Source organism: Carlito syrichta, unplaced genomic scaffold (genome assembly GCF_000164805.1).
Source record: "Carlito syrichta isolate Samal-C Ts95f unplaced genomic scaffold, Tarsius_syrichta-2.0.1 Scaffold307669, whole genome shotgun sequence".
NCBI classification, from domain to species: Eukaryota; Metazoa; Chordata; class Mammalia; order Primates; family Tarsiidae; genus Carlito; species Carlito syrichta.
In genome coordinates, this window is record NW_007251765.1 from 1,292,025 (window position 1) to 1,315,799 (window position 23,775).

General features: G+C 38.5%; 1 protein-coding gene across 3 annotated transcripts in view; it reads right to left on the reverse strand.

Annotated features, from left to right (window-relative positions):
- The window catches only part of NFIA (nuclear factor I A), a 375,784-nt gene that overhangs the window by 167,100 nt on the left and 184,909 nt on the right, over positions 1-23,775 (reverse strand). For all 3 annotated transcript variants that reach the window (XM_021715778.1, XM_008064535.2, XM_008064534.2), the window contains exon 3: positions 15,851-15,916. In XM_021715778.1, coding sequence (XP_021571453.1) covers positions 15,851-15,916 — 66 coding nt within the window. The remainder of the gene's footprint in view (positions 1-15,850; positions 15,917-23,775) is intronic.

Here is a 23,775-nt window from a genome sequence, read left to right on the forward strand (position 1 = left end):
TGGCAGAGTGACCTAAGTGCTTTTAAAAACAGAGTTGTTCAAAATCAAGGTGAAGGGGTTAGTGTATTCAGAGATACTAATTCTGAGAGTGTCCCTAAGTGCTCCCTCCCCAGCCCCATTCCCCTCTATGTGCATCACAATGAAACACAGCTAAGGAGCCCAACCCAACATCTGGGCACCAGACACAGAAGGGAGCACCGCACGGCTTGGGAGAAGATCTGTAGCCTAGGCTAACTCAGCAGGTGTAAGAACTGAACCAGAAAATAACTCTAGCAGAAAGCACTCCCAGAAATATGTAGAAATCCTGGAGTGGGTCTTACATTTCCTCAGGCTGTGGAATGGCCATTTTGAGCTAATGATAGGGTACAAGAAGGTCCTAGGTAACATTTAGGAACTTCTATTACACGTCAGCATTTAGATCAAATATCTAATAAGCTCTTCTTTGAATACCTATAACTTGCCTATTACCTCTTACATAGCCTTTATCATGTTTACCTACCTCCCATAGGCCCCCAACACAAACCAAGTACCTTCAGGAGATCACAGTCACATTTTATGGCAACTATCGGCCCACGTATCTCTCTCCCTCACTGGAATATGGACTTGATGAGCACTGGGTCTGCAACCCACTAATGTTTATCCCCACTGCTTGGCACAGGGATTATATATTAATAAATGTGTGCATGATTAAGAAACGATGGACTGGAAGGAGGGGAATAACCTATGATTATATATCATTTTCCCCTTAAAAGACATTAACTGCCTAAGGAAAAGATTCAATTGTTCACTCATTTACTCAGTTACTCATTCACTCTAAAAATATTTATTGAGGCCAGGCTAGGCAGCTCAGTCTGTCATCCTAGCACTTTGGGAGGCTGAGGCGAGGGGACTGCCTGAGCCCGTGGGTTCAAGACCAGCCCGGGCTACTTGGCGAGACCTCATCTCTACAATACATTAAAAAATGAGCCGGCCGTGGTAGCACACACTTGTAGTTCTAGCTACTTGGAAGGCTGAGGCAGAAGGATCGCCGTGCCCAGCAGGTCGACGCTGGGGGTGGCCATGACCATGCCACTGCACTCCACCCTGGGTGATGGAGTGAGGCTACAACTCAAACAAAAACAAAAACAAAAACAAAAAACATATATATATATATTCATTGAGTGCCAAGACACTACGTTTGCACTATAACACCAACACTAGTTTTGGCCCTCATGGCATGTATAATCTAGAATAGCGGTTTCCTCAAAACACAAAGCAAAGGTGCCCAAAGAAAACACCAGAGCTTCTAAAAAATAATGATAAACTAATTCCTAATAATGCCATCTCCCTCACTTGGTGCCTATGTCAGCAGGTCACATATCACCCACGGTGCGTGAGGTATCCTGAGGGAAATGTGGAATTCTGCAGATTCTCTCTTTCTGGTTTCAGTGCCAGCATGTTGTGACACGTTACTGTTTCCAGGGGCGGTGTTCAGCTGAAAGCCTCGTAGTCTGTAAGAGCTACAGGTTACACATTATAATATAATACCTACATTATGCACTATATTATATAACATCATTAATTGGCATAATTAGGCCACCATCATTCTATGTCATTATGTGCTATGGTTATTCTCTGACGAAAGCTTACAATTTCGCTGGGATGGGGAGACAGAACACATAGAAAACACACTGAAAACCTAATAATACAAATTATTTGAGGTTATTACAGTTTCTGAGCATAGTACATTTCAAAACACTTCAAAGTACATCACTGTCCAGGATCCCTGTTTTGCCTCAAGGCTCTCAAGGAAGACAGTGGACACTGTCTCCCAGCACTCCTTTGCTGCTGACTGTGGATGTGTGCCTCAACCTCCCTGAGCCACATTTTCCTCATCCTCTACCTCTTAGAATTATTATGCTAAATTAAGGCAACATACTCAAGTGATTTAAAGTGTACAGGATGCAGAATTATTTGACTTGTCAATTTTCTTGCCTTTCTTATGAATGCACAGGAAGAATCCACATAGAAAGAGATCTGAACCCCAACACTCAAATATTCAACACAATGCACAGGATTAGGCTCCCAAATTGTGTTGGGATCTTGTGTCTCAAAGTTATGCCTTCTTGACCAGTTGCCATAAAGAAGTGCTGAGTCTCCTACTCTGAGCTGCTTTCCACATTGACCTCCTAGCAATTCTGCTCACACAGAGCTGAATTCAATAGGCATTGCTGAAAGAACCATGGAAAGGGACATATTTTAGAGATAACAGGCAGGCCCTGCGCACCACCAGTCACAACGGGCTGACACTGGCACCTGCTTTCCTCTTCTCTCCTCCTCTTCTCTGAGAGAAAATTAAAGGCTATTAACCATTGTCTACAACAGATTCTTATGTATCTTCCTACTATTCAGGATATCTTGTAATAATTTTCTTTCATGGAGCCAATTTCTTAAAGCATTTCATTTACCATTAAAAAAAAATAATAGACAATCCATTGCTCCTCCACCTTTCATTAAATGAATCCAAACCCCAGCTGCCAGGGTCTCTGGAAGTGTAAGAGAATCAGTGAGTTCACAAGCACAGAGTCTAAAGGAAAAATCTTCAGTCAGTGTAGCTTGATCAAGAGGGAAAAGTGCATAATTTCTTCTAAGATTTTCCATCTGGCACCCTTCAAGGCCCACCGGTTGGTAACCATTGGTAACCACTGGTGGAGTGTGTGCTGAGGTTTATGTGTATGTATTACATGATACCATGTTGCAGTGTCACTGGAACTGAAAGGACCCACACATTCTTCACTGTTACTTTTAGAATTGATCCGCCTGGGCAAGTTGGCGAGACCTTATCTCTACAATAAATAAAAAATTAGCTGGGCATGGTAGCACACGCGTGTAGTTCCAGTTACTCAGAAGGCTGAGGAGGAAGGATCGCCGGAGCCCAGCAGGTCGAGGCAGCGGTGGCCGGGAGCGGCCACTGCACTCCAGTCTGGGTGACACAGTGAGACTCCAACTCAAAAAAAAAAGAATTGACTGCAGCTTGGACAACAAGGTGCTTCCTCCCCAGCCCAAGCCCCGCCCTCCACCCTCCTCTCCCATCGTTAAGGATCTTACTTGTAGTTCAAAGCTATGACAGTACATTAAATGGAAAAGCTTTCAGTTTGGACAGCATTTGCAATTTTAAAAGAAGATACACTTCTCTATGGAGTTAACATGATCTGCGAATGTGGGACATGCTAGGAATCAGATATCCTAATGAACTTTGTCTCGCTCACTTGAAATGGAGAATTAACCGATTCTTCTAAATAATTCAGAAATCTAAAATGAAAGGGATGAGGTGCAAATTTCTTTTGTATTGCCCGACAAACGGGGAATGAAAATAAACATTTTATGTGTTCAATAAAACTATATTCCTACATCTTTTGTAATTGAAACACTTTCAAATTTATTGACAATCATAATTGTTTTATGCCATCCAACAAACATAATGGCAGCTGGTATAAATACCTTACCAACTAACCTCGTTTTATGCTCTCCACCTCCAGCAGAAAAATCAAATGAAAATTTAGTTCACTGTTTAAAAATCTCCATTAAAGAATCATATACTCATAATCCATGAGACTGTAGAAAAAGGAACAAAGAATGTTCATTTTTAAATAATATAATTTTTCCCCTAAAAATATTATTTTGCCACAAAATTTTAAAATAAGAAAAAGATGTCCTGTAGCGCCTGGTTCCTATCCACCAGGCAGGAGGTGAATGAAAGAGAAAGTGAGCTACACTTTCTTGGTATCTGTTTTGGATCATGGCAATTGCTGGGCACTTTCTGCATGCCGACAGACAGACAACTCACACAGAAACAGTCCTGCTTGTCCTGAGGATGTAATGAAGCCTGTGAGTGCCTGGGCAAGGCTGAGGCAGATACCTGGAAAGATGAGATAAGGAAAAAAGGAAGAGATGACAATCCTAGATGAGAGAAAAACAAGAGGAAGGAAAAGGAACTAGTATTGTTTGAGCTCAGAACAAAATAGCAACAAAAGCTCATTTCCTGGGAAGGTGATGACATCCACCTTACAAATTGGAAAACAAAAGTCCAAGAGTGTAAATTACTTGCTCAAATTTATAAAATCAATAAATTATGGAACCAAAGTGCAAATTTCATTCTTTCTGTAATACAGTGTAATGGTTGAGCAATTATACTGTGTAGTTGGGCTGAGTTTGAACACTCTTTATGCCTTTTTGACTGTGGGCAAGCTATTTAAATTCTGTACGTCTCCGTTTCCTCCTCTGTAAAATGGGCACCTATCTCCAGAGGATTACATTAAGGTTATATGAGATCACGAATACAGAGCCCTTACACAGTGGCCATAAATAAAAATGAGCCACCCAGATCTCCCACTACAAAGGACACAGTTGCCTGACAGCACCAGCTGCCACTCCTCTGGGTCTACCACATTTGTCCACCACACTTTCTCCAGGCTGCTTCCAGTCCATGACTGGAGGATAGCAATGCAGGCCCGTTCCTATGGGACACAAAACTCTTCCGACAGGTGGCTTTTGCTCAGGGACTCTCTACTGACCTGGCCAAAACTTTCGTAGAAGCTGATTGCTATCTGGGAGTCTTCCAACCCAATCCCCCATTCCTCCCCATTCCCTTCCCAGGTATCAGAGCTGTATTCCAGCCTAAAGGTTCTCCCAGTCTACTCCTGCTCCCTCCCCTTCATATTTTACAGGCATCAACCTAATACATTTTTGCGCATCTGATCCTATCAGAACATACTATTCTTGGAAGACCCAAACTCACATGCCAGCACACAGAAAGTGCACAATGAACGTGAGCTACTATCATGATCATTAGCACCAAAAATGTTTACTTTTGTCATCATCTGGCTCTAAAACCCAATAGAATTTAACACAATTTTCCAAAAATTTTCAGAATGACGTTCTGAATCTGTGAACGTCATTCTTTCTTAAAGTAGGAGGTTCAAAGATCATACCGTTTTCCTAACATCTTCAGACAAGTTTTGTCATACCTAGCAAAGTAGTCCCCATTACAAATGAAAAGATAAACATTTAGCTTTCTACATAGCACATGAAAAATATGGCCCCTTCCATTTTCAAGTTTATCTGAAGTGTTTTTACTTCATCTTTGAATTAAAGAAATTCCAAGTGCTCTATTACTTGGCTGATTTGCTATTTCCATCATCTTCCGTGAAGCAAACAGTCTGGCAATAACTGGATATTGTGATTCACATACTGTCCCACTGGCTTACTCAGTAAATATACTACTAATTAAACGTATACACTTCCTTGTATGGGCTGAGTGGCTCTCAACTATTGTATTGTACCTATTGACTGTGCCTGACAAGTGGCTTATTGTTCTAGGAAAACTGGCTAGGTACCAGCAGATGCGGGAGGAATGGAATTTAAGCAGTCAAGTCATTAGAACTTGGTAGCACTCTTCCCAGGCTTCATTTTTCAGTGGGTTCAATTCCAGAGGTTTGACCCTTTGTGATCAGTGAAATCATCACAGACTAATCAGACCTTCCCATATGCTTCTGTTACCATTACCGATGAAACCTCCATGGGGGAATATGTAGAGAATTAGGACTGGTTGCCAGATAAAATACAAGAATTGGTTTAGATAAACAATGAATACTTTGTATAAGTATGTCCCATGTGATACTAAAAAATTATTCATTCTTTACCTGAGATTCAAATCTAACTTGGCATCTTTATTTTTAATTTGCTAAATCTGGTAACTATCAGGGAGCAAAATCAACCTTCATGGTTAATGCACTTGAGACCTAGGCGTTTATGATCTAATGGTGTCATGAGATGAGGGGTAAGCTGGAAATCCACAGATTTAGACCTCCATTGTGAAAAAGAGATCATGTACACCACTGGGTATGTGAAGCCAAATATTTCAGGCAAGGAACTTTTAGTAACACATGACTAAGGAAAAAACTTTGAGGATACTAAAAGATATTGCCAGGGCAGATGAGAAAGTCTCATTCCTTAGCAATGCTGTGAATTAGGCCTTTTTCCGCCACTCCATACCAAACCTTCTTCTTGTCTTACTCACCGCTGGACACTCAGCATCTAGAACAGTGACTACCATGTCACAGAGGCCCAGGACATATCCACTGTATCAAGAAATGATTGGATTTGGTATGTGCATTCCTCTAGGGTGTATCATGGCTTACCACGGATTTGTCAAATCCTCTTCGTGGCCTATAGGGTCCAATATCATCTGGTTTCCTGTTATTCTCATCTCCAACTATTCTCTCCCTCTCTTGTGCCCTTCAAGTCATCCCATCACCCTCGAGGTGTTCCTCCAGCACATTTCAGGAAATGTATACTGTTCCCTCTTCCTAAAGCAGAAGTCCCTGATACTACTGCATGGTTCACTTATTCACCGTATAGGCCTTGGCTCAAATGTCAAAAGATCAGAAGGGCCTTCTCTGACCACCCTACGGAAAATAGCACCCACGTCCTCTCTTCCTTATTCCCTTTGTTTTATTTTCCTTTACAGCATTGAGAACCATTTGGCACATGACATGTGTATTAGGTACTTTATTGTCCATCTTCTCACCTGAGAAGGTAAGGTCAATTAAGAGCGGGATTATCTCTTCTCTGCTCACTGCGGTGCCTAGGACACACCTGCCTCTTAGAACGCACTTGATAAATATCTGTCGAATGAATGAATGCATCATGCTTTTCTCCTTTTAGTAGACTATCAGGCCCTCAAGAACAGGACAGCTGATCCATCTCTGTATTCCCTCAACATGTCCAATACACAGTCCAAACGTACCCGGCAGATTCTTAATAACTATCTGTTAAATTACTTATGAGAGAATTGAGGTACAAGTCTTTAAGTGACTTGGACAACTGATTTTCCCTTAACAGATCCTCAGTGTCGAGCTTTTAATGGCAACTTTCCTTTGCTAATTTGACCTATTCGGAGGCTGTGATTTGGCTGCTTCTTGTTCATCTTTGCGTTTACAAGTGCTGCTTGCTGAGAAGCTCTCCCGTTGCAAAATACCTACAGAGATCTGAGAAAACACTGACTTTCCTTCATGGAGAGATTGTTGGAAGGCTATTCCTATTTTGCTGGGTCTTGCCACAGTATCCTTTATACTTCTTTTTTTGGACATTCGCCATATGATGCCTGCGGATAAGGCATATGAGACTCTCTTGCTCCCTTTGGATTAAAATCAACCAAGTATAGAAATTAACAACCAAGATGGGGCAGAGCAATCTGCGGTAAATATTGCTCCTCCCCCAATCTCTATCTGCCATGTCCCTGTAGATTTCTTTAACGACAAGCGAATGCCAGGGGAACAGAGTTGCCTGGAGCTGAGTAAAACCTAAAGAAGAAAAAAAGAATGGGGAAGCTGTAGGGAGAAGAGGTGCCAGAAATCCTTGTGGCCACATGAATTTTTCTAGCAGACAACTAATCAATCTAGATTAGTGACTCCAAATCCCCAAATAAATTATTTATATTACATTCGGTTTACTAATATTATTCACAAATGGATAATTCTTCCCCCCCCAAATAATAATATACAGACTGAAGAAAAAAAACACAACACATTCACATTCAAATTTAAGAACAGAAATGACCCTATTATTTGTGGCAAGGAAAGCTCATACCCACTTCCTGACCCCTACTGCCCACCCTTCCCCCATGCTGATCTGTAATTGATGGGAAGGTAGGGAAAGTGGCCATTAGAAGTGGTCCTTCTAAGGCTACCTCTGTCTGAGGGTCCTGTTGTACTAGTTCCAGGCGTAGATCACAGGGAAAACAGAGCAGTAGCAGATGGAGCTGCAGCCAAACACCAGGTGTGCCTTCCACCGCACTGTGATTTGATGACGGCCCCTCATTTGATTTCTTTTCTGAGCCCAATTCGAAGACTGCATAAATTGTATTGCTTCCTATTTTTACATGTTTAGAATCTAGATCTACGTCTACAGTTACACAATATCATAGAAATGGTAAATAAACACTTAAAAATGCTTTTCTAATTGGAACATAACGTTCAGTGGGCACTCCTGGGACAAGAGGCACAAGCACAAATGAGTTTGAGGACCAGAAAGAAATCCCTTTACTTCTCTTTCCTCTGTAACCATTTGTGTGAGGGGCTGGAGGGGGGAGGGGAAGGTGTCTAACACAGACCACCCAGCCAGTCCCCATTTCAGAAGCTGAAAATCTGGGGAATGGGGTCTAAAACACTTCCTATTTTGGCCACTAGCCAACTAACCTAAAGTCCGTTCAGCTAGTTATCCTCTATGTGTAGACAACAAAATGCCCCTCATAGGTGAGGGTAAGACTACTTCTTTAAATGGCTATAAATCTCCTTCCACCCCCATTTTAGTTGAAAAGGCTCCTTAGCTGCACTGGACCCTGTGGGCCACACTCAGCCGACTCGATCACGTGGTGTTCCCAAAGGAAGCCCCTGACCTGGACTGATTGAAACTTCATCTTTCACAAGGCAAGACTCAAGTCCCTTTGTCTGGAGGCATTTCTAAGGAGCCTCTGCAAGCAATGATGGGTCACACTTGCTAACCGTGCTTAAGAAGGAGGAACTCATCTAGTTTCAGACTGAAATTTCAGATCAAACAAAATTCTCGTTCCCTGGTCTCTTAAAGAAGAGAAACTGGCTGGGCTCGGTGGCTCAGCTTGTCATCCCAACACTTTGCGAGGCTGAGGTGAGTGGATTGCCTGAGCCCGCGGGTTCAAGACCAGACCAGGCAACCTGGCGAGACCTCATCTCTACAATAAAATAAAAAATAGCTGGGCATGGGATCACATGCCTATAGTTCCAGCTACTCAGAAGACTGAGTCGGAAGGATTGCTGAAGCCCAGCAGGTCAACGCTGGGGTGGCCGTGACCATGCCACTGCACTCCAGCCTGGGCAACGAAGTGAGACTCCAACTCAAAAAAAAGAAAAAAAAGAAGAGAAACTAGCTCCATAGCAGTGCTGAAAATTCATCAGTCAGAATTTAATTATACAGATCTGGAAACCAGAAGGCATTTAGGTTTTAATGCCTCCCTGAGTTGGGACCTTTACATATTTTAGAATATTGATCATAACTGTTATGGCTGCTATTTTGGTGGTCACTCTACTGTGTCTGTCCCTGCGGGGTTTTTTTGAAAGAACACAGCAGAGAATAACTGTTGCTGGGTAATTGTAAAAGAAAGTCATACAAATTATGAAATATTGATAAATTGTATTTACAAGTCAATGGTGCTAGAATGCTCCTTCTTTCCCAGCAAAATACAAACTCTAAGGTTGCCTTGCCACCAGAATTCCTAAAATCACCCAACTAAATAACACACTAATCAAAACAGTTCCTAAAACAAGCAGTTCATCCAGCAGTGACAATTTTTACTGTTTGAGATTAATCTATTTTATTTTTGGAATTATTCATTTATTTCTCATTCTATGTAAATATTACAATATTGTAACATATATACTATATATTTGAGAAGGTAGTGAAAACAATTAAAAATATTAAGCAAGAGAGGCTGCAATATTTTAAGAGAATATTATCAGATAAAATAATGTTTTTCCAGAAGAGAAAAAGAAATTTATAGTTTTCTTATCTTACCCCCAAACTGCCAAGTAAACTGTACATATAAACCTTAAGTCAGGAAGTCATTAGCCTTAAAAGTTATTCTACAAATATTAAAAATTCATAACGTGAACAGCAATGAGTTAAATGACAACAAATGCAATATCAGCAATAGTGGCTGAAGAGAAGTGCATTCCTAGTTCATCTTGCAACACTTAACAATGATACCTCATTTAACAGTTTGGGGTGGATTTGTCATAATTGAAGATGGTGAACACAAATGCTAGACTCAACCAATACTCCAGGGTAGTTTTCAAATTGGCAGGTAGAGCTGGAAATTTTCAAAATCTGGGGCAAGCATCATGATTAATGGCCTTCTACTGATTGCAGAGACCCATCGGAGGGTTGAAGCCACCAACATATGTGCAACTACCAGAGAAATGAGGAGGAACAAATGTTATTAAGTCTAAAAAAAAACTAAACACCAACTTTGATTTCTTGCTACACATGCCCCATTTTAAAAACCACTAAGATAAAGTTATTATCTTAGTGAATAGAAGGGAAGCAAGATAGTAAATAGAAGGGGGGGGTGGAACCATGTGAACACAGCTTTTCTTTTTCTGTCAAGGGAGGCCCAATTTTTTTTTTTTCCTAGTTAAGGGTGCTTTCACTGATAACCAGTGAGACTCAGTGGGGGGTATGCTTTCAGAGTGCCAATGCTAGCCTATGCTGTTGCCTCAGACATTGACTCAGTGTGTCCCTACAGAAGCGTGCCTTGAATTAAGTAGAAAGGCTATCCCGTGAGCTTTTCCCTCATTAATGACTGACCTGACGAGGCACCACAGAGTGCGAGCTTTGAAGGACTGTTCACAGGTTTTGTAAATACAATGGGGACCCAAAAAACCCAAAATTTATTTATACAAAATTGTGTATTGATTCTTACACGTTTCAACTTCAGTCACCTTCAAAGTACTCTCTCTGTCTGACACAATACATCTATCGAGACACTTTTTTTTTCACTGCTCAAAACAGTTTTTGAACTTGTCGATTTGAATGCCTTTTAGTGCTTCGGTCGTTTTTTGTTTCACTTCTTCCACATTGGCAAAACGTTTTCCTTTGAGGACTTTTTTCAGCCAAGGAAACAAAAAAAGTCACTCCGAGAGAGATCGGGTGAATAGGGAGTGTGGCACATGGAGGTCATGCCGTATTTTGGTCAAAAACTGCTGAACATTCAGCACGATATGGGCAGGTGCACTCATAAATCATCCATCATGAAATTAGCAAATTCGCTGAGACTCTCCAAAAAAAAAATTCACTGAAGCCGAATGCAGCCTCTCACAACAACGCTAGCCAATACACTGAGGCCGATGGATTACTAGAACACTTACTTAGCAGGGGTAAGTAATTCTGGGTATTTTTGGGGGTCCCCTCTTGTGTCAAGCAGGCACTGTAAATGGTCTGTCCCATAAATACTTTTAAAGTAGCCAAAGTATACCATGGGAATTCACAAAGGTCGTTTACTTAGGTGTTCTAAGTCAAAGTCCAACAAACAAGGAGCTCTCAGAAAGCCAGAGAGAACGCTTCGGCAATTTACAAGAAGACCAAATGAATGATGCCGATCAACTCTGTCTGAATTGGATTCCCTATGGTAATCATGCATCAAGCATAAACTAACATGATTATATTGCATACACCTGACCACACCTGCTCATTGAAGGCGGAGGGGCAGGAAAGGGAGAGGGACAACTTGATTTCCATGGCTGTTAGTACCCAGCCCCCAGTTTTGGGTTCCTAGACCTATTAGTCATATCCATGTCCATGTGTCTGGGTACAACCTCCTCATACCCAAATTAGATTTTCAGCTTCTCCAGGGCGTTTTGTTTTGTTCTAAAAATCTACTGGTAAATCAATAGTGAACAGACACTCAAAAAATATTTGGGGATGATGCCAATATCTTCCTTTTCTTATTAATTTTATTCACTGAGTAAATAAGTACTAGGTACCCACTAATTCAAGGCACACAGCTAGGTGCTCTGTAAGACTTTTTTAAAAAGATTTTTAAGTCCTACCCATAATCAGCTTATAGTTTTTAATAGTCCAGATTTTATTTGGTTTGCCAAGGAAAAGTTCAGCTAAAACCAAAGACATCTAGGAGTCCCTTCTTTCCAGAATTGCTTTCTTCTTGAGCACTCATTCTGAAGGTCCCACTAAGGTCCCAGGAATCACTCTTGCAATTCCTTGGTTCTCAAACCCATGGGAGATGAACGGAATGTGAGACTAGAACTAAACAGGAAAATAGATGTGGCATTACGGAGATTGTGGGGATTTAAGAAGGAAACATATGTCTGACATTTCAGAGCAGAGTAGGTATCTACAAAAGATGTCTTTAAAAGTCTTGGTTATTTTGGATATCATCCCCTTCCCCTCTAAGCTTTTGACTTCTTGAATATGTGTGCTCATTATAGATGAGACAAGCCTTAATTGTAGAGCAGTAATGCTTACCTCTTTTTGAGTCTTTACTGTGAACCAGGAACTATGCTATTTGTATGTATATTCTCATTTCAACAGCTCATGAGATAGGTTCTTTTAGTATTTCTATTTTACGAATAAGAACACCAAGATTGGGGTATTAGCTTGCACAGTCACTCAGCTATTATTCAATTTGAACTCAGATCTGTTTGACTCCAGAGGCAGGGTTTTTAAACAATTATACCAATTTTTAGTTTCAGAGATTCTGTTATTTTATCTCTGGGCTTCAGATAATTCCTTCAAAATTCCCATCTAATGCTCTAATTGGACAAAGATTTGTTTTCTTTTACAGTTCAGTCTTAAGGGAGTACAAGAAAAGAAAGCAAAAATTCCATAGAAAAAAACAGACTAGTTGGACATGGAAGAAACAGCTGCATCCACTTAGGTAAAGTTACATGGCCTAGTTTAGGGTTTTGGATGAAACAGCATGTTACCATTTGTCTATTCATTCTCCATGGTTTACTAGGGAAATACCATTCGTTTCCCATTACCTTTTTCAAGAGCTAGGATAAAAAGAATATTATTTTCCCTTGCATACACACACACACACACACACACACACACAAACACACACACGGAAGAAGTCACGAGTTCCTCTTTAAAGAGTAGAGTCTAGCCAGGCTTGGTGGCTCAGCCTGTAATCCTGCGCCTTTGGGAAGCTGAGGTGAGTGGATTGCCTGAGCCCGTGGGTTCGAGACCTGCCTGGGCAGTGAGACCTCATCTCTACAATAAATCAAAAAAAAAAAAAAAATCAGCTGGTTGTGGTAGCACATGCCTGTAATTCCAGTTACTCAGAAGGCTGAGGCGGAAGGATCACCGGAGCCCAGCAGGTCGAGGTTGCGGTGGCCGGGAGCGGCCCCTGCACTCCAGTCTGGGCGACAGAGTGAGACTCCAACTCAAAAAAAAAAAAAAAAAAAAAAGAGTAGAGTCTGTCACTTCTTAATCTAACAAGATTCCAAAACTTCTTAGAACTTTGTTGATATACCTATGAGAGTTCCTTCTTTCAAAACAAAAACAAAAGCTGGGCTCAGTAGCTCAACCTGTAATCCCAGTGCTTTGGGAGGCTGAGATAAGTGGAATGCCTGAGCCCGCAGGTTCGAGACCCGCCTGGGCAACTTGGTGAGACCTCATCTCTACAATAAATCAAAAATTAGCCGGGCATAGTGGCGCACACCTGTAGTTCCAGCTACTTGGAAGGCTGAGGCGGAAGGATCGCCAGAGCCAGAATCGGCCACTACACTTCAGTCTGGGTGACAGAGTGAGACTCCAACTCAAAAAATAAAAAAATTAAAAAAAGAAAACTCAGTTTAAAGAAAAACAAAAAAACAAAAAAACAAAACCAAAACAAACAAAAGCCTCTCCAGAACTCATCTTCATAAACTGGAGTAATGAAAAACAGAGAATACTCTAGATCAACGTAATACTAGAGAGTAGAAAGTTATCGAATGTGTGTAAATACCTAGTCCTGAAAGCTTCATTTAGTCCCTTTAGGGATTATATGTCTTTAAGGAAGAGATACAATCATTTTTCCTCTCATAACTTCATCTGAGATTGACTAAAGGCAGTTAGAGGAAAATGAGTAGGCTGATGATTTTTCAACTGGGACTGTCTAAGATAAAGCAGCTTCCACTTCTTTTTCTTTGAAATAAATAGAAATTTGAGAGACAGGAATGTATTACTTTATCTATTAGATATTAATACTTTCTTCCTCTGAACTCACACAATCTCCCCAAAATGATAGCGTAAATCTTTCAGGTAGCACCAAGTGATTTGGGGTTAAAAGTGAACTTGGCTACTATCTCCATGCCTTTGGCCGAAAAATCCAAGCTCAATCCTAGCTGCTTTTTGGAATAGGAAACGCACAATATTGGGACTGCAGGCAGCTCCAGAAAGCCATGCCAGGGCTCTCATGCTCTCAATTTATATTTGCATGTGAACAGCTTGTCGGCCATTTTATGAAGACAGATGAATCGCAGGCCTGCTAGAGGGGCGGCCAGACCTAAATACGTGAACTACACACCCTTACAGCCCACAAATCTTTTAAAAATGAAATAAGAATTTCTCTGGATACATCTTTAGGTAGATTATACACAAATATATATGAAAAACACGAAACTTTTAAGGCATTACCTATAAGTCAAGCGGAAAATAAAGAATAAAACTAGTCTATAAATATCACTCTTTAAAATGTCAACAAAAATAAAATTTAGCTGTGTATGACACTAAAAACAACCTTCAGAGATCTCTCTCTCTCTTTTTGCAAGTTGCTTTAAAAAGACAATTTTGATAAAGAAAATATCACCAAAATACCAGTATAAGGAAAGGAATAGCGAGGCATTCCATATTTAATGCTAAATCTCAAAAATGTAATAAAGAAATCCCTGGGCTTAAGAAATGAAACAAATTCTGAAAAATTAGGGATAGGATATCTAACGTGGTAAAGGTAATCCTCCATGCCACAACACCAACATAATTCAGCTTACCAAAGATCAGATGGAGATCAAAACTGAACAACATTACAGAACGACAAAAGGAAGAGAAGGCCAAGGAATGAGGTCATTCAAAGTAGGTGAAAAACAAAGTGTGGTAGGCTTATATTGACCAGAAAAGTCGTAGGTGTAATACTGAACCACAGCCAACATTCTGTTAGTATAAATTCTATGAAAGATACTAAGATAAATGTATTATGCATATTGTCTTACTTAATTCTTCAACAGGTAGGTAATATTATTATCCTATTTTAGAGGAGTAAATCAATCCTCTGAGAGGTCAGATAACCTATTCAATATTACAGAAATAAGACATAGTAGAACTTGAAGGCAAGTCTGACACCACAGTCTGAGCTTTTAACCACAGTGGTATCATTCTGCCCCACTGGTCCCTCAAGGTAAAACATCCCCATTGGAGTCTTTTGTTCTATCATCAAAGAAGAATATTTTGGCCTTTTATGCAATGCTATTTTTTTTAATGTAATGTTTAGTATACAATAGGTACTGCTAGTTCACTTCTGTTTTTATTGAAACTGTTTTTATTGTTTAATTGAAACTGTTTTTATTGAAACTGATGGTCTTAATCTAAAATTCCAACCCATAACAATCTTTTTCGTACTTGCAGTGCATACCACAAATTTAGTATTTTACCAGATACTATTATATTCATAGGTAGCATAACATATGCTTCCTATTCTAATAAAGTTTCTGCAGCGGAAAATTCATATATTTATGCAATTGAGTAATGTAATGCTGTCTCGTACCCTCACTATATTATTTTAGACAATTTAGAGTGAAAAAGAATTCTTGAAAGACAGAGTTTTTTTTTCTTAAAGTAATTAGCAAAGCTCCCAAAGGTCTCAAAAACACTTGTGAATGAATGATGTTAAATCATAGTAAAGAAGACCATGGGGCATTTGCCACATTAAAATTAACTAAAATGAAAACTCAAAAAACAAACAAACAAAAAAATGATTCTTCACTCATGCTGTTTAAAAAAATCTTACTTGGTAAGTCAACCCTACCTCACATGGCTTAATTAGGTAGTCAACTTCCTTGGGAATTAAGGTTCTCCTGAGCAACCTGACAGTGTTTGGAAGCAGGGGGTGTCGGGGCTGCTAGGTGATCCAGAGTACAAAGAACTTGCTCTTGAGTTTCTCCCAAGTCCTCGAAGTTGCTCCATTGTTCCCACGGGGCAGACCCCAACATCCTTGTACTTGGTTGGCAGCTGGTTGCTGTGAACTCTGAATACTGCAACTAGAGTCCCAAGCGAAACTTACCATTTTCTGGCTGGTCCTTAATGTCAGCATCACTGGGCTGGCTGGGACTTTCAGATTGACTTGAATCTGAAAAACACAAAAACACAGCCAACAATTACAGGGTCTGTGAAGGAAAGTGGATCAGTGGTGCCAGGTTTTCTCAAAAGGTTCAGCCTGTAAACGAAGAATGAGACCATTACAGAAATGACATGATACATGAGAAAAATGAAGATGGAAAGAGAGGAGAGAGGGGGGCAGACGCGGCCACAGCAGCCTGTGCCTTCAGAGAGGATGCTCGGGTCTGTTTACACCTCCAGCGGTGTTTGCTTTGCGGCGCATCATAACTTGAAGCTCTTCAGAAACCATTCTCTTAGCGAGAGACCACTTCCAAACTGCTCTTCCCCGCTATTTATATACTACAGTCTGATAAAGACTTCATCCCTCATTACACCCATCTGAAGCTTGATTCTGAACATAATAAAGTGTCAAAACATATTTTGAAGCTGGTATATAAAAGCAACCCAAACAACAGTAACAAGTTCTGTTGATATTTATCTCTGCACTCCAGCAACAGACTACGCAGACTAACACCATTAAATACGAGAGTCCTAATATTCTAGCACATTTACTTGAAATAACTGGAAAACTCAAAGAAGTCTTTCTGAAGGTGCAAATTTCTCCTACTTTATAAGAATTATTTTTCTCTTGTACTGATGCATTTGGAAGATGCTAAATTAGGGGCTGATCAGCAAAAATAGGGTTTTGTACACCTTAATAGAATTAAACTCTTTTACTTAAAAAAAAAATCAGATTTTTAAACTAAAAAAAATTTTTTTAAAATTCAATTCACAATTTCTAAGTGGAATAATTTAATGTAATTGTTAATTTTAAAACCAGATAAAATTAAATGAAATGAAAAGAATTTCACAGAATTAAGCATATTTTTAATACTTTTGGGGGGAAAGGGGAGAAAAATCAGGCAAAATGTTTCAGTGAACATTTTTGATGTAAAGCATTTTCTGAGACTTGAAATACTTTACAATGTTATTTCAAAGCAACACAAAAGTTAAAAACAGCAACAACAACTCTGTATCTATGGAAAGCTTGAATCCTAACTTTACCTTGACTTCACAGCTTTAGAATCAGCTGTCTGAAATGTGACCACATTTCTGCAAGTTCAATTAAAGGTCTAAAAGTCATGACACTTGACTGTGATTAAACTGAAAATATTACTTCTATTGCAATGAAGTTAGAGCATCACTATTTTCTTTCTTGAAGACACTGCAGAAAGAAGTATCACTACTAGTGACCTTAGGTCTAGAAATGCTAATTTATTACTTTAAAAGACTCTGTGCTTTTAAGCAAATGAGGGCTTTAATTATAAGAAAGTGCTATAATGAAACATCTATTTTAAAATTTTCAGATAATATTAGCCTGGTGACTATAGCAAAACTTATATGTTGACTCAAAGGTTCAAATAACAAAAGATGTGTGAAGGTGTGAATTTTTATTTAAGTCTGGCAAAGTAATAGCCTTTATCATTTTATAACAATTGCCATAGAGAGGACACAGACAAAAAGTATTATTATAAGTCAAAAACTTTTAAAGAAATCCTTCAGAATAAACTTAAAAAATTAAATACAAAGCCTGCATTAAAAATTGGAAATGCAAATAAATTTACATTGGACCATATTGAAATTTTAACTACAGAAGTTAATACTACATTTATAGCAAACAATTTAAAAATATAGCATGACTACTTTCTTTATTTCCTAGGGAAAAAGCCTATAATTGTGCCATTAGAAATTAAAACAAATATTTTGAGAAGTAATTCAACATGTTTTAGGAGAAGACATGCCTCCATTATTTTTGTTCTGGAAAATATTAAACCATTAATATCTATAACTATAATTAAAGCAAAATATCTAGTGTTGCCTTAGGGGAAATTAAAATTGTTCTTGGTCATTTCCCAGAACAGATACATAAATTTTTGCCAAGCATAACTTTTTTGGGGAATAATACTAGCAAACATAAGTTTCTATGTGATTGTCTAGCTAATGTCCTATTTCCAGGTATAATATCTTTGCAATTAATCACTTCTCCATGAATAAATGGAAAACAGTTTTTAATCTGAATTAATTTAGATATACAATATCCCATTATCTTTCTGATATGTATCCATTAATATTAAGGCAAAACGAGATAGAGAGAGTCCCAGCAACATATTTTTTTAATAATCTGAAAGTGGATTTCTTTGCTTTTTCCCACTTTCTGTTTACATTTGGTTTGCCACCCTACCTTTACAGAAATATAACATAATTATAGTAAATATGAACGGCAATAAAAGATGACTATGAGGTATGTTCAAAGAAAGTTTAAAATTCCATGCCACAAAGAAACAAGCAAACCGACAGCAAAGGACTGAGTGGCAAGAAAATGCTGAGTTGGTTTGCAGCGGGCCAAGGCACTCTCGTGAAAGCTCAGATGCAACACTGGAGAAGGCATCTAGCTAAACTGAAAATGGAATTTAATTTCTCTAGTTTTAGTCAAAAGCTAGAACACTGCCATCCATCCGAGGACTGCATACTCGAATTCACCATTCTGGTAAGAGATAGGCAAAGCCAAAGATCTACAAGAAAATGTAAATGTTCTAGAAACTTTAATAATTATTTTCTACCCTGGGCCATTTAATACCATTTTCTTTCTGAGCCAAGAAGGAGCAAAACTACCCAGTCCTACTGCTACTCTTTGCTGAGGAAGCGCATTGAGGAAGGCCACCCAATGCTGTTATGTATGAAGCCAACCAGATTACCAGAATTACAAATTAATTTCTACCAATACATACTTGATACAAATGAAAGATCTTTCTTAAACATTTGCATTAAAACATCATGGAGGTTAACAATTAATTTGCTTATAATTAATTAATTATAATTAATTAATTAATTTGCTTACAATTAATTCCCTTATATACTTGGTAGAGGTTAGTCTACATTTTACTTTTCTGGAGAATTATCACATGGTTGGTTGATTCCTACCACCAGGAATAATTTAAGAGGCCTCAGAAAACAAACTCAACTACACAGAATTGGATGCCCTTCTTGTACCTGAGCCCTCCTCCTAAGGCAGTCAGTTTCTCTGCTTCCCTGGTTGAAAGCCAGAAGATTTGTATATTACAATGAAGAGAATATTACTTAAAGTATGTTTAAAGGATGGGGTTGGAAATGCTATTGTGAGGAAGTACATTAGGGTTATCAATTTTTTTTTCCCATCTAGGGATTTTCTTTTTGTTTAAGGAAACTTAGACTTCAACCTAACCTTGGAAAGCAATGTTTCTTTTGGTTTTTAAAAAATTTATGAGCAAAAATTTAAACCTAAAATAGATAGGGTTTGCATATAGGAGTCTGGGTTAAGGCCTCTTAATTGAACTGGTAGCCATCCGTCTATGCATTTTTATGGCGCCTACAGCTATATTGCTGGAGTGCTCAGACAAAGATAGTTCACTATCAATATAATCACTAGGGAAAGGAATAAAATGAATCCTAATGCTTACATATTAATCTCCGTGTCCACAAACCTGCACAAGGCAAGAACTGAAATACTGGGCTGAACTTGCTACATATATACACATTGAGTTGCCCCAATCTCAGCTCTGTTCTTCTTCAGACTGGAACCTCAGTACTCCTTTGGGGAAGGTGAGAATGGCAAAAACACGGTCATAAGGTAAAAACCAGTGAGGCAAAAATATAGATATCACTTCCATGTGCTTTTTGTTCTTTAGGCAAGACACAATATTGCTAAATCTTCCCTGTCCTTGACCCAGAATTAAACACTTTCTCCTCTCCAGTTAGTCTTTCACTGTACATGCATCTCTTATGGTGTGATTGATATGCTATACTAAGGTGATTTTAAATTCTCTCCTGTGAGGATTTGAGCTCCTAAAGAAAAGAGTTTCTTCCTACTCTTGTTTTATCTTTAGTACTTTCCACAGGGTTCCTGGTCCAACCAAGGAGTTCATAACTGTTAAACTGAAGAGAGAAATTCTTAATTGCTGTTCAGCTTTCTGACATGGAGCCACCGTCAGTGACTGAAGAATATACTAAGCTCACACCTAAAAGATGACTAGGCCTTCTAAGATGAAAATGGATGGCAGAAAGGGCCTTTCTTTCTGCTTACTGTCCCCCTTCTTGGTGCCTGGCAAGGGAATACGAAGCACATCCCTCTGGTTTGTGGGTGATCTGGAAACCTTGCACGGCACTTAGAAGTTACAGACAGTCACCTCCTATGATCCGCTGGCTCACACACCTCCTATGATCCGCTGAGCTGAGGACCATGTCTGACACATGCGACCTTCCAGAAATGTCTACAGGCTAAAATGATGAATGATGAAGGAATAGTTCACATATTCCCAAAATACAAAGATTAGAGAAATCCCCCATAGTCCGTCGTCGGTTGACGGCCTCAAAACCCTAACAATTGCTGCTGGGAGTAGCTTGATAAAGAAAAGGCAGACTCACTTGGTGAACAGTCCCTCCAACCCTAAAATAAATCAATATAATTTCTATTCAGTCAACGGGATAGCAACAGAAGCCTATGGACCACAAAAGTACAAATTCTGGTTCCGCTAGAAAAATGATCTAGCCGACGTTTTCACCTTTCTACATGCACAATGTGGTGGGTAAAGATGAAGTTTGAAAAGCCTTCATTAGAATTTTGTATCCAGCTTTAAATCTCTCAAACTCAAAGGTGATATGAAGAAACCAGAAGATATCTAAAAAAAAAAAAAAGTTAGTAAAGTGAAAGAAATGAAGTAAAAATTCTGCTCAAAAGAGTTGGAGTTATTTGTAGTGTAAAAAAGAAAAGGCAAAGACAGGAGAGAATACTTTACTGCAAATAAATGAAGAGTTAGAAAATTCCTGGGGGAGGAGAAAATAAAGAATAAAGGTGATTACACTCCAAGTATAATAAACAGTTACTCTGTGCAATTGTAGCCTTAACGATAGTCACAATTTACATAAGTTTTCATTTCTTATGGCTTGGAAAAATGAGTGTTTTGCAAAAGAGTCAGGCCAAAGGATTCATTTTTCTACATCTGTGATGTTATAATAGAAAAATAATTCTATTTGTGATTAGTAGCATAAGGTTGAGAATTATTCTATTTTGATCAATCAGTATTATAACATGTTTATTACAGTAATGAACACTAGAAAGTCAAACTATTATAGTCACATTTTGCTTGTTAGTCTCATTGCTGAAGTTATAAATGAAATTATTTTTGCAATACATTATAATATTTAGGAATATTATCTATTTTTTTCCAGTATGACCATGAACTTAAAGGCTGAGTTATGAGGAAAATATTTGAAAAATCTTATTTGAGAATGTAGAATGTCTGTGTTCAGGTGTGTGTATACACACACACACACAAAGACACACACACACAATTTGTAGCTTAAGTGCAAACACTGATAAATATAACACCATTAGCTAAATATAATATTATCTATCACAGTCTGTTTAAGAACAAACAGAAATCTGTAATGCCATTACTAAATCTGGACCACTGAAAATACGCAATTATTATTAACATTTCCAGAGAACGGATAAAATCTTTTAAGCTCAGTGAATAACCAAAGCAATATTTAAGGTCAATTAATGTACACAACTGTGGCTCACTTAATGAAAAATTAACATACAATAACCTAGTTTTTAAAACGGATAAATTATGAGGTGAGTCACACCATAAAAGCTTTTTCTTTAAGCTTTTAAAATGAAAACACTCCATAATTCTTTAAATGGGAAATCTTATCTTTACTGCATTTAAAATATAAAATTTGATTGCTGGAACTTTCCCAGCAAGCTAGAAAGAGTGTTTGTCTGGATGTGTGTGTGCATGGTAACTGCAGTAATTAAAGTATGCAGAGTAAGTTACTCTTTATCAAAGGAGTGGGGGAGATGTGGTGAGGGAACTCCCAGCTCCAAAAGGCCCAGGCTAGTTTGCACACATTGGTCCTCACTCCTCTAATCCCGATTCGGATGGGAGCGAGGGCTGTGTTCCTGCAGCAGCCACTTGGAAGTGCTCCACCAGACCACCCTGGGGGCTACCAGCTGCTCTGGGAGCCACCCCTTAGCCACTCCTGTGTACTGCATTTTCAAGACCTATTCAAGTTCATTGTATAATCTAGCTTACTCCTGTTTTCTTTCCCCAAGCTTTTCTTTTTGTAGTGCCTTTCTGAACAGGAATTTGTGAAATATTAAATTTGTAGAAATTCAGTCTTTTTGGTACTTCATTAATGGTGGTATTCAAGGCCCATCTGTTTAGTCGGGTCTGTATATGATGATAAGATGGTTTAGGTTGAAGAGTGATTCGACTGTCTTATCACCTACTCATCAATGTGTTATTTTTCTAAGTGCACAAGGAGGTTGGGTAATGATACACAGTTTTAACAAGTTTAGAAAAAAAAAATAAAATGGCACAACTATTGTTGTGTTATGACGTAAAGAGGAATTATTACTAAGCTTTAAAAATTACAAATTCAGTCATTCTGAAAATGACTCAGTCAAATCTTCAATCTTCACATGAGGCTGATTTCAAGTAATGATCAGCTTTTTCAGTGATGTGACACGTGAAGTCAATGGTAAGAAGCTGGTGATTATAAAAGATATGCAAACAAGTGAACTGACTACATTTATAACTTCTTATATTTTCCTTGACAAGGCCCTGTGACTCATATAAACTAAAATGTTTAGGTAATCACTTTGAATTTTGTTTTCCCATAAGAGGAGCTGTGTTGACAGGTGATGGTGACCTGTTGATTAATTCAGAACTCAAGCTATTGAGTCAACCTGGTCACCAACCCACTTGTGTAAACAAAGATCAACTTAAAAAGTCATCATGACAACATTATCACATAGAATTGTGCTCCATTTCCTGTTTAGTCACTTTTCCACACTCAAAATTAATTATAAAACTAGGATCTTGGAGTTCTTAAGTAGAACAATATATACTCGAAGACAATCCATATAGCCAACCATACCATTTAAAGTAAACATTTCCCTGTAGACTTCCATTTTTTAAAAAATGCTTTAAATGAAAATGAGGTATCACAGAGTTAAAATCTATATGCATTATTTTCATGTACCTGGATGACTGTTAAAAATGTTATCAAAATAATAAATTGCCCTCTATGAAAGGTGACCATGCTATTTAAGTTCATGTAGCACTCTAAGTATTACTTCCCTTGCACTCATATTTCACTATTAAAAGGAGTATAAAAAGGCAAAAAGATGGTGTCCCAAAAGTCTCAGCTATATAATTTAACTGCTCTCAATCTCAGTTTCTTTATCTGTAAAATAGGGATAACACTGATTTTTTTATTTTTATTTTTTGCCTAATAGGATTGTTATGTGGCTCAAATAAAATAAGGTAAGAAAACCTGGTTTTTAAACTTACAAAGTGCCCGAAAACATGTATATTTACCTCTGCCATATAAATCTTCATATCCAGACAAGTTTTTTATTTCTTTGTAAAAATCAACCCCAATACACATATGATTCTGGTATTAAAACATCAGCATCACGGACCAGGTTTTAAAGAAAAGGTTCTTAATTCCCATACACTGGGAAAGAGATTATCTCTGATAATGGAAATGTAAATCTCAGCTTGCTGTTGTTTATTCCAGACAGACATTTGTGTGTTAAGTCTGTTTATCAGGCAACACTTTGTCTAAGCCAGGAAGTAGTCAGTCTTTGTAACAAGATGTATGCAAATGAATTTCCCATGAGTCTCCACAGCAAATTGTAGCAGAGGAAAAAAAAAATTCCTTGTTACTTCACCAGCAAGCTACCTCAAAAGTAGACTAGAGACAGAGAACTATGAGCTAGACTATACTGATGAGTTTAAATGAGTCCTAAACATGTGCTCACAGTCTGTTGCTCTTTATTCT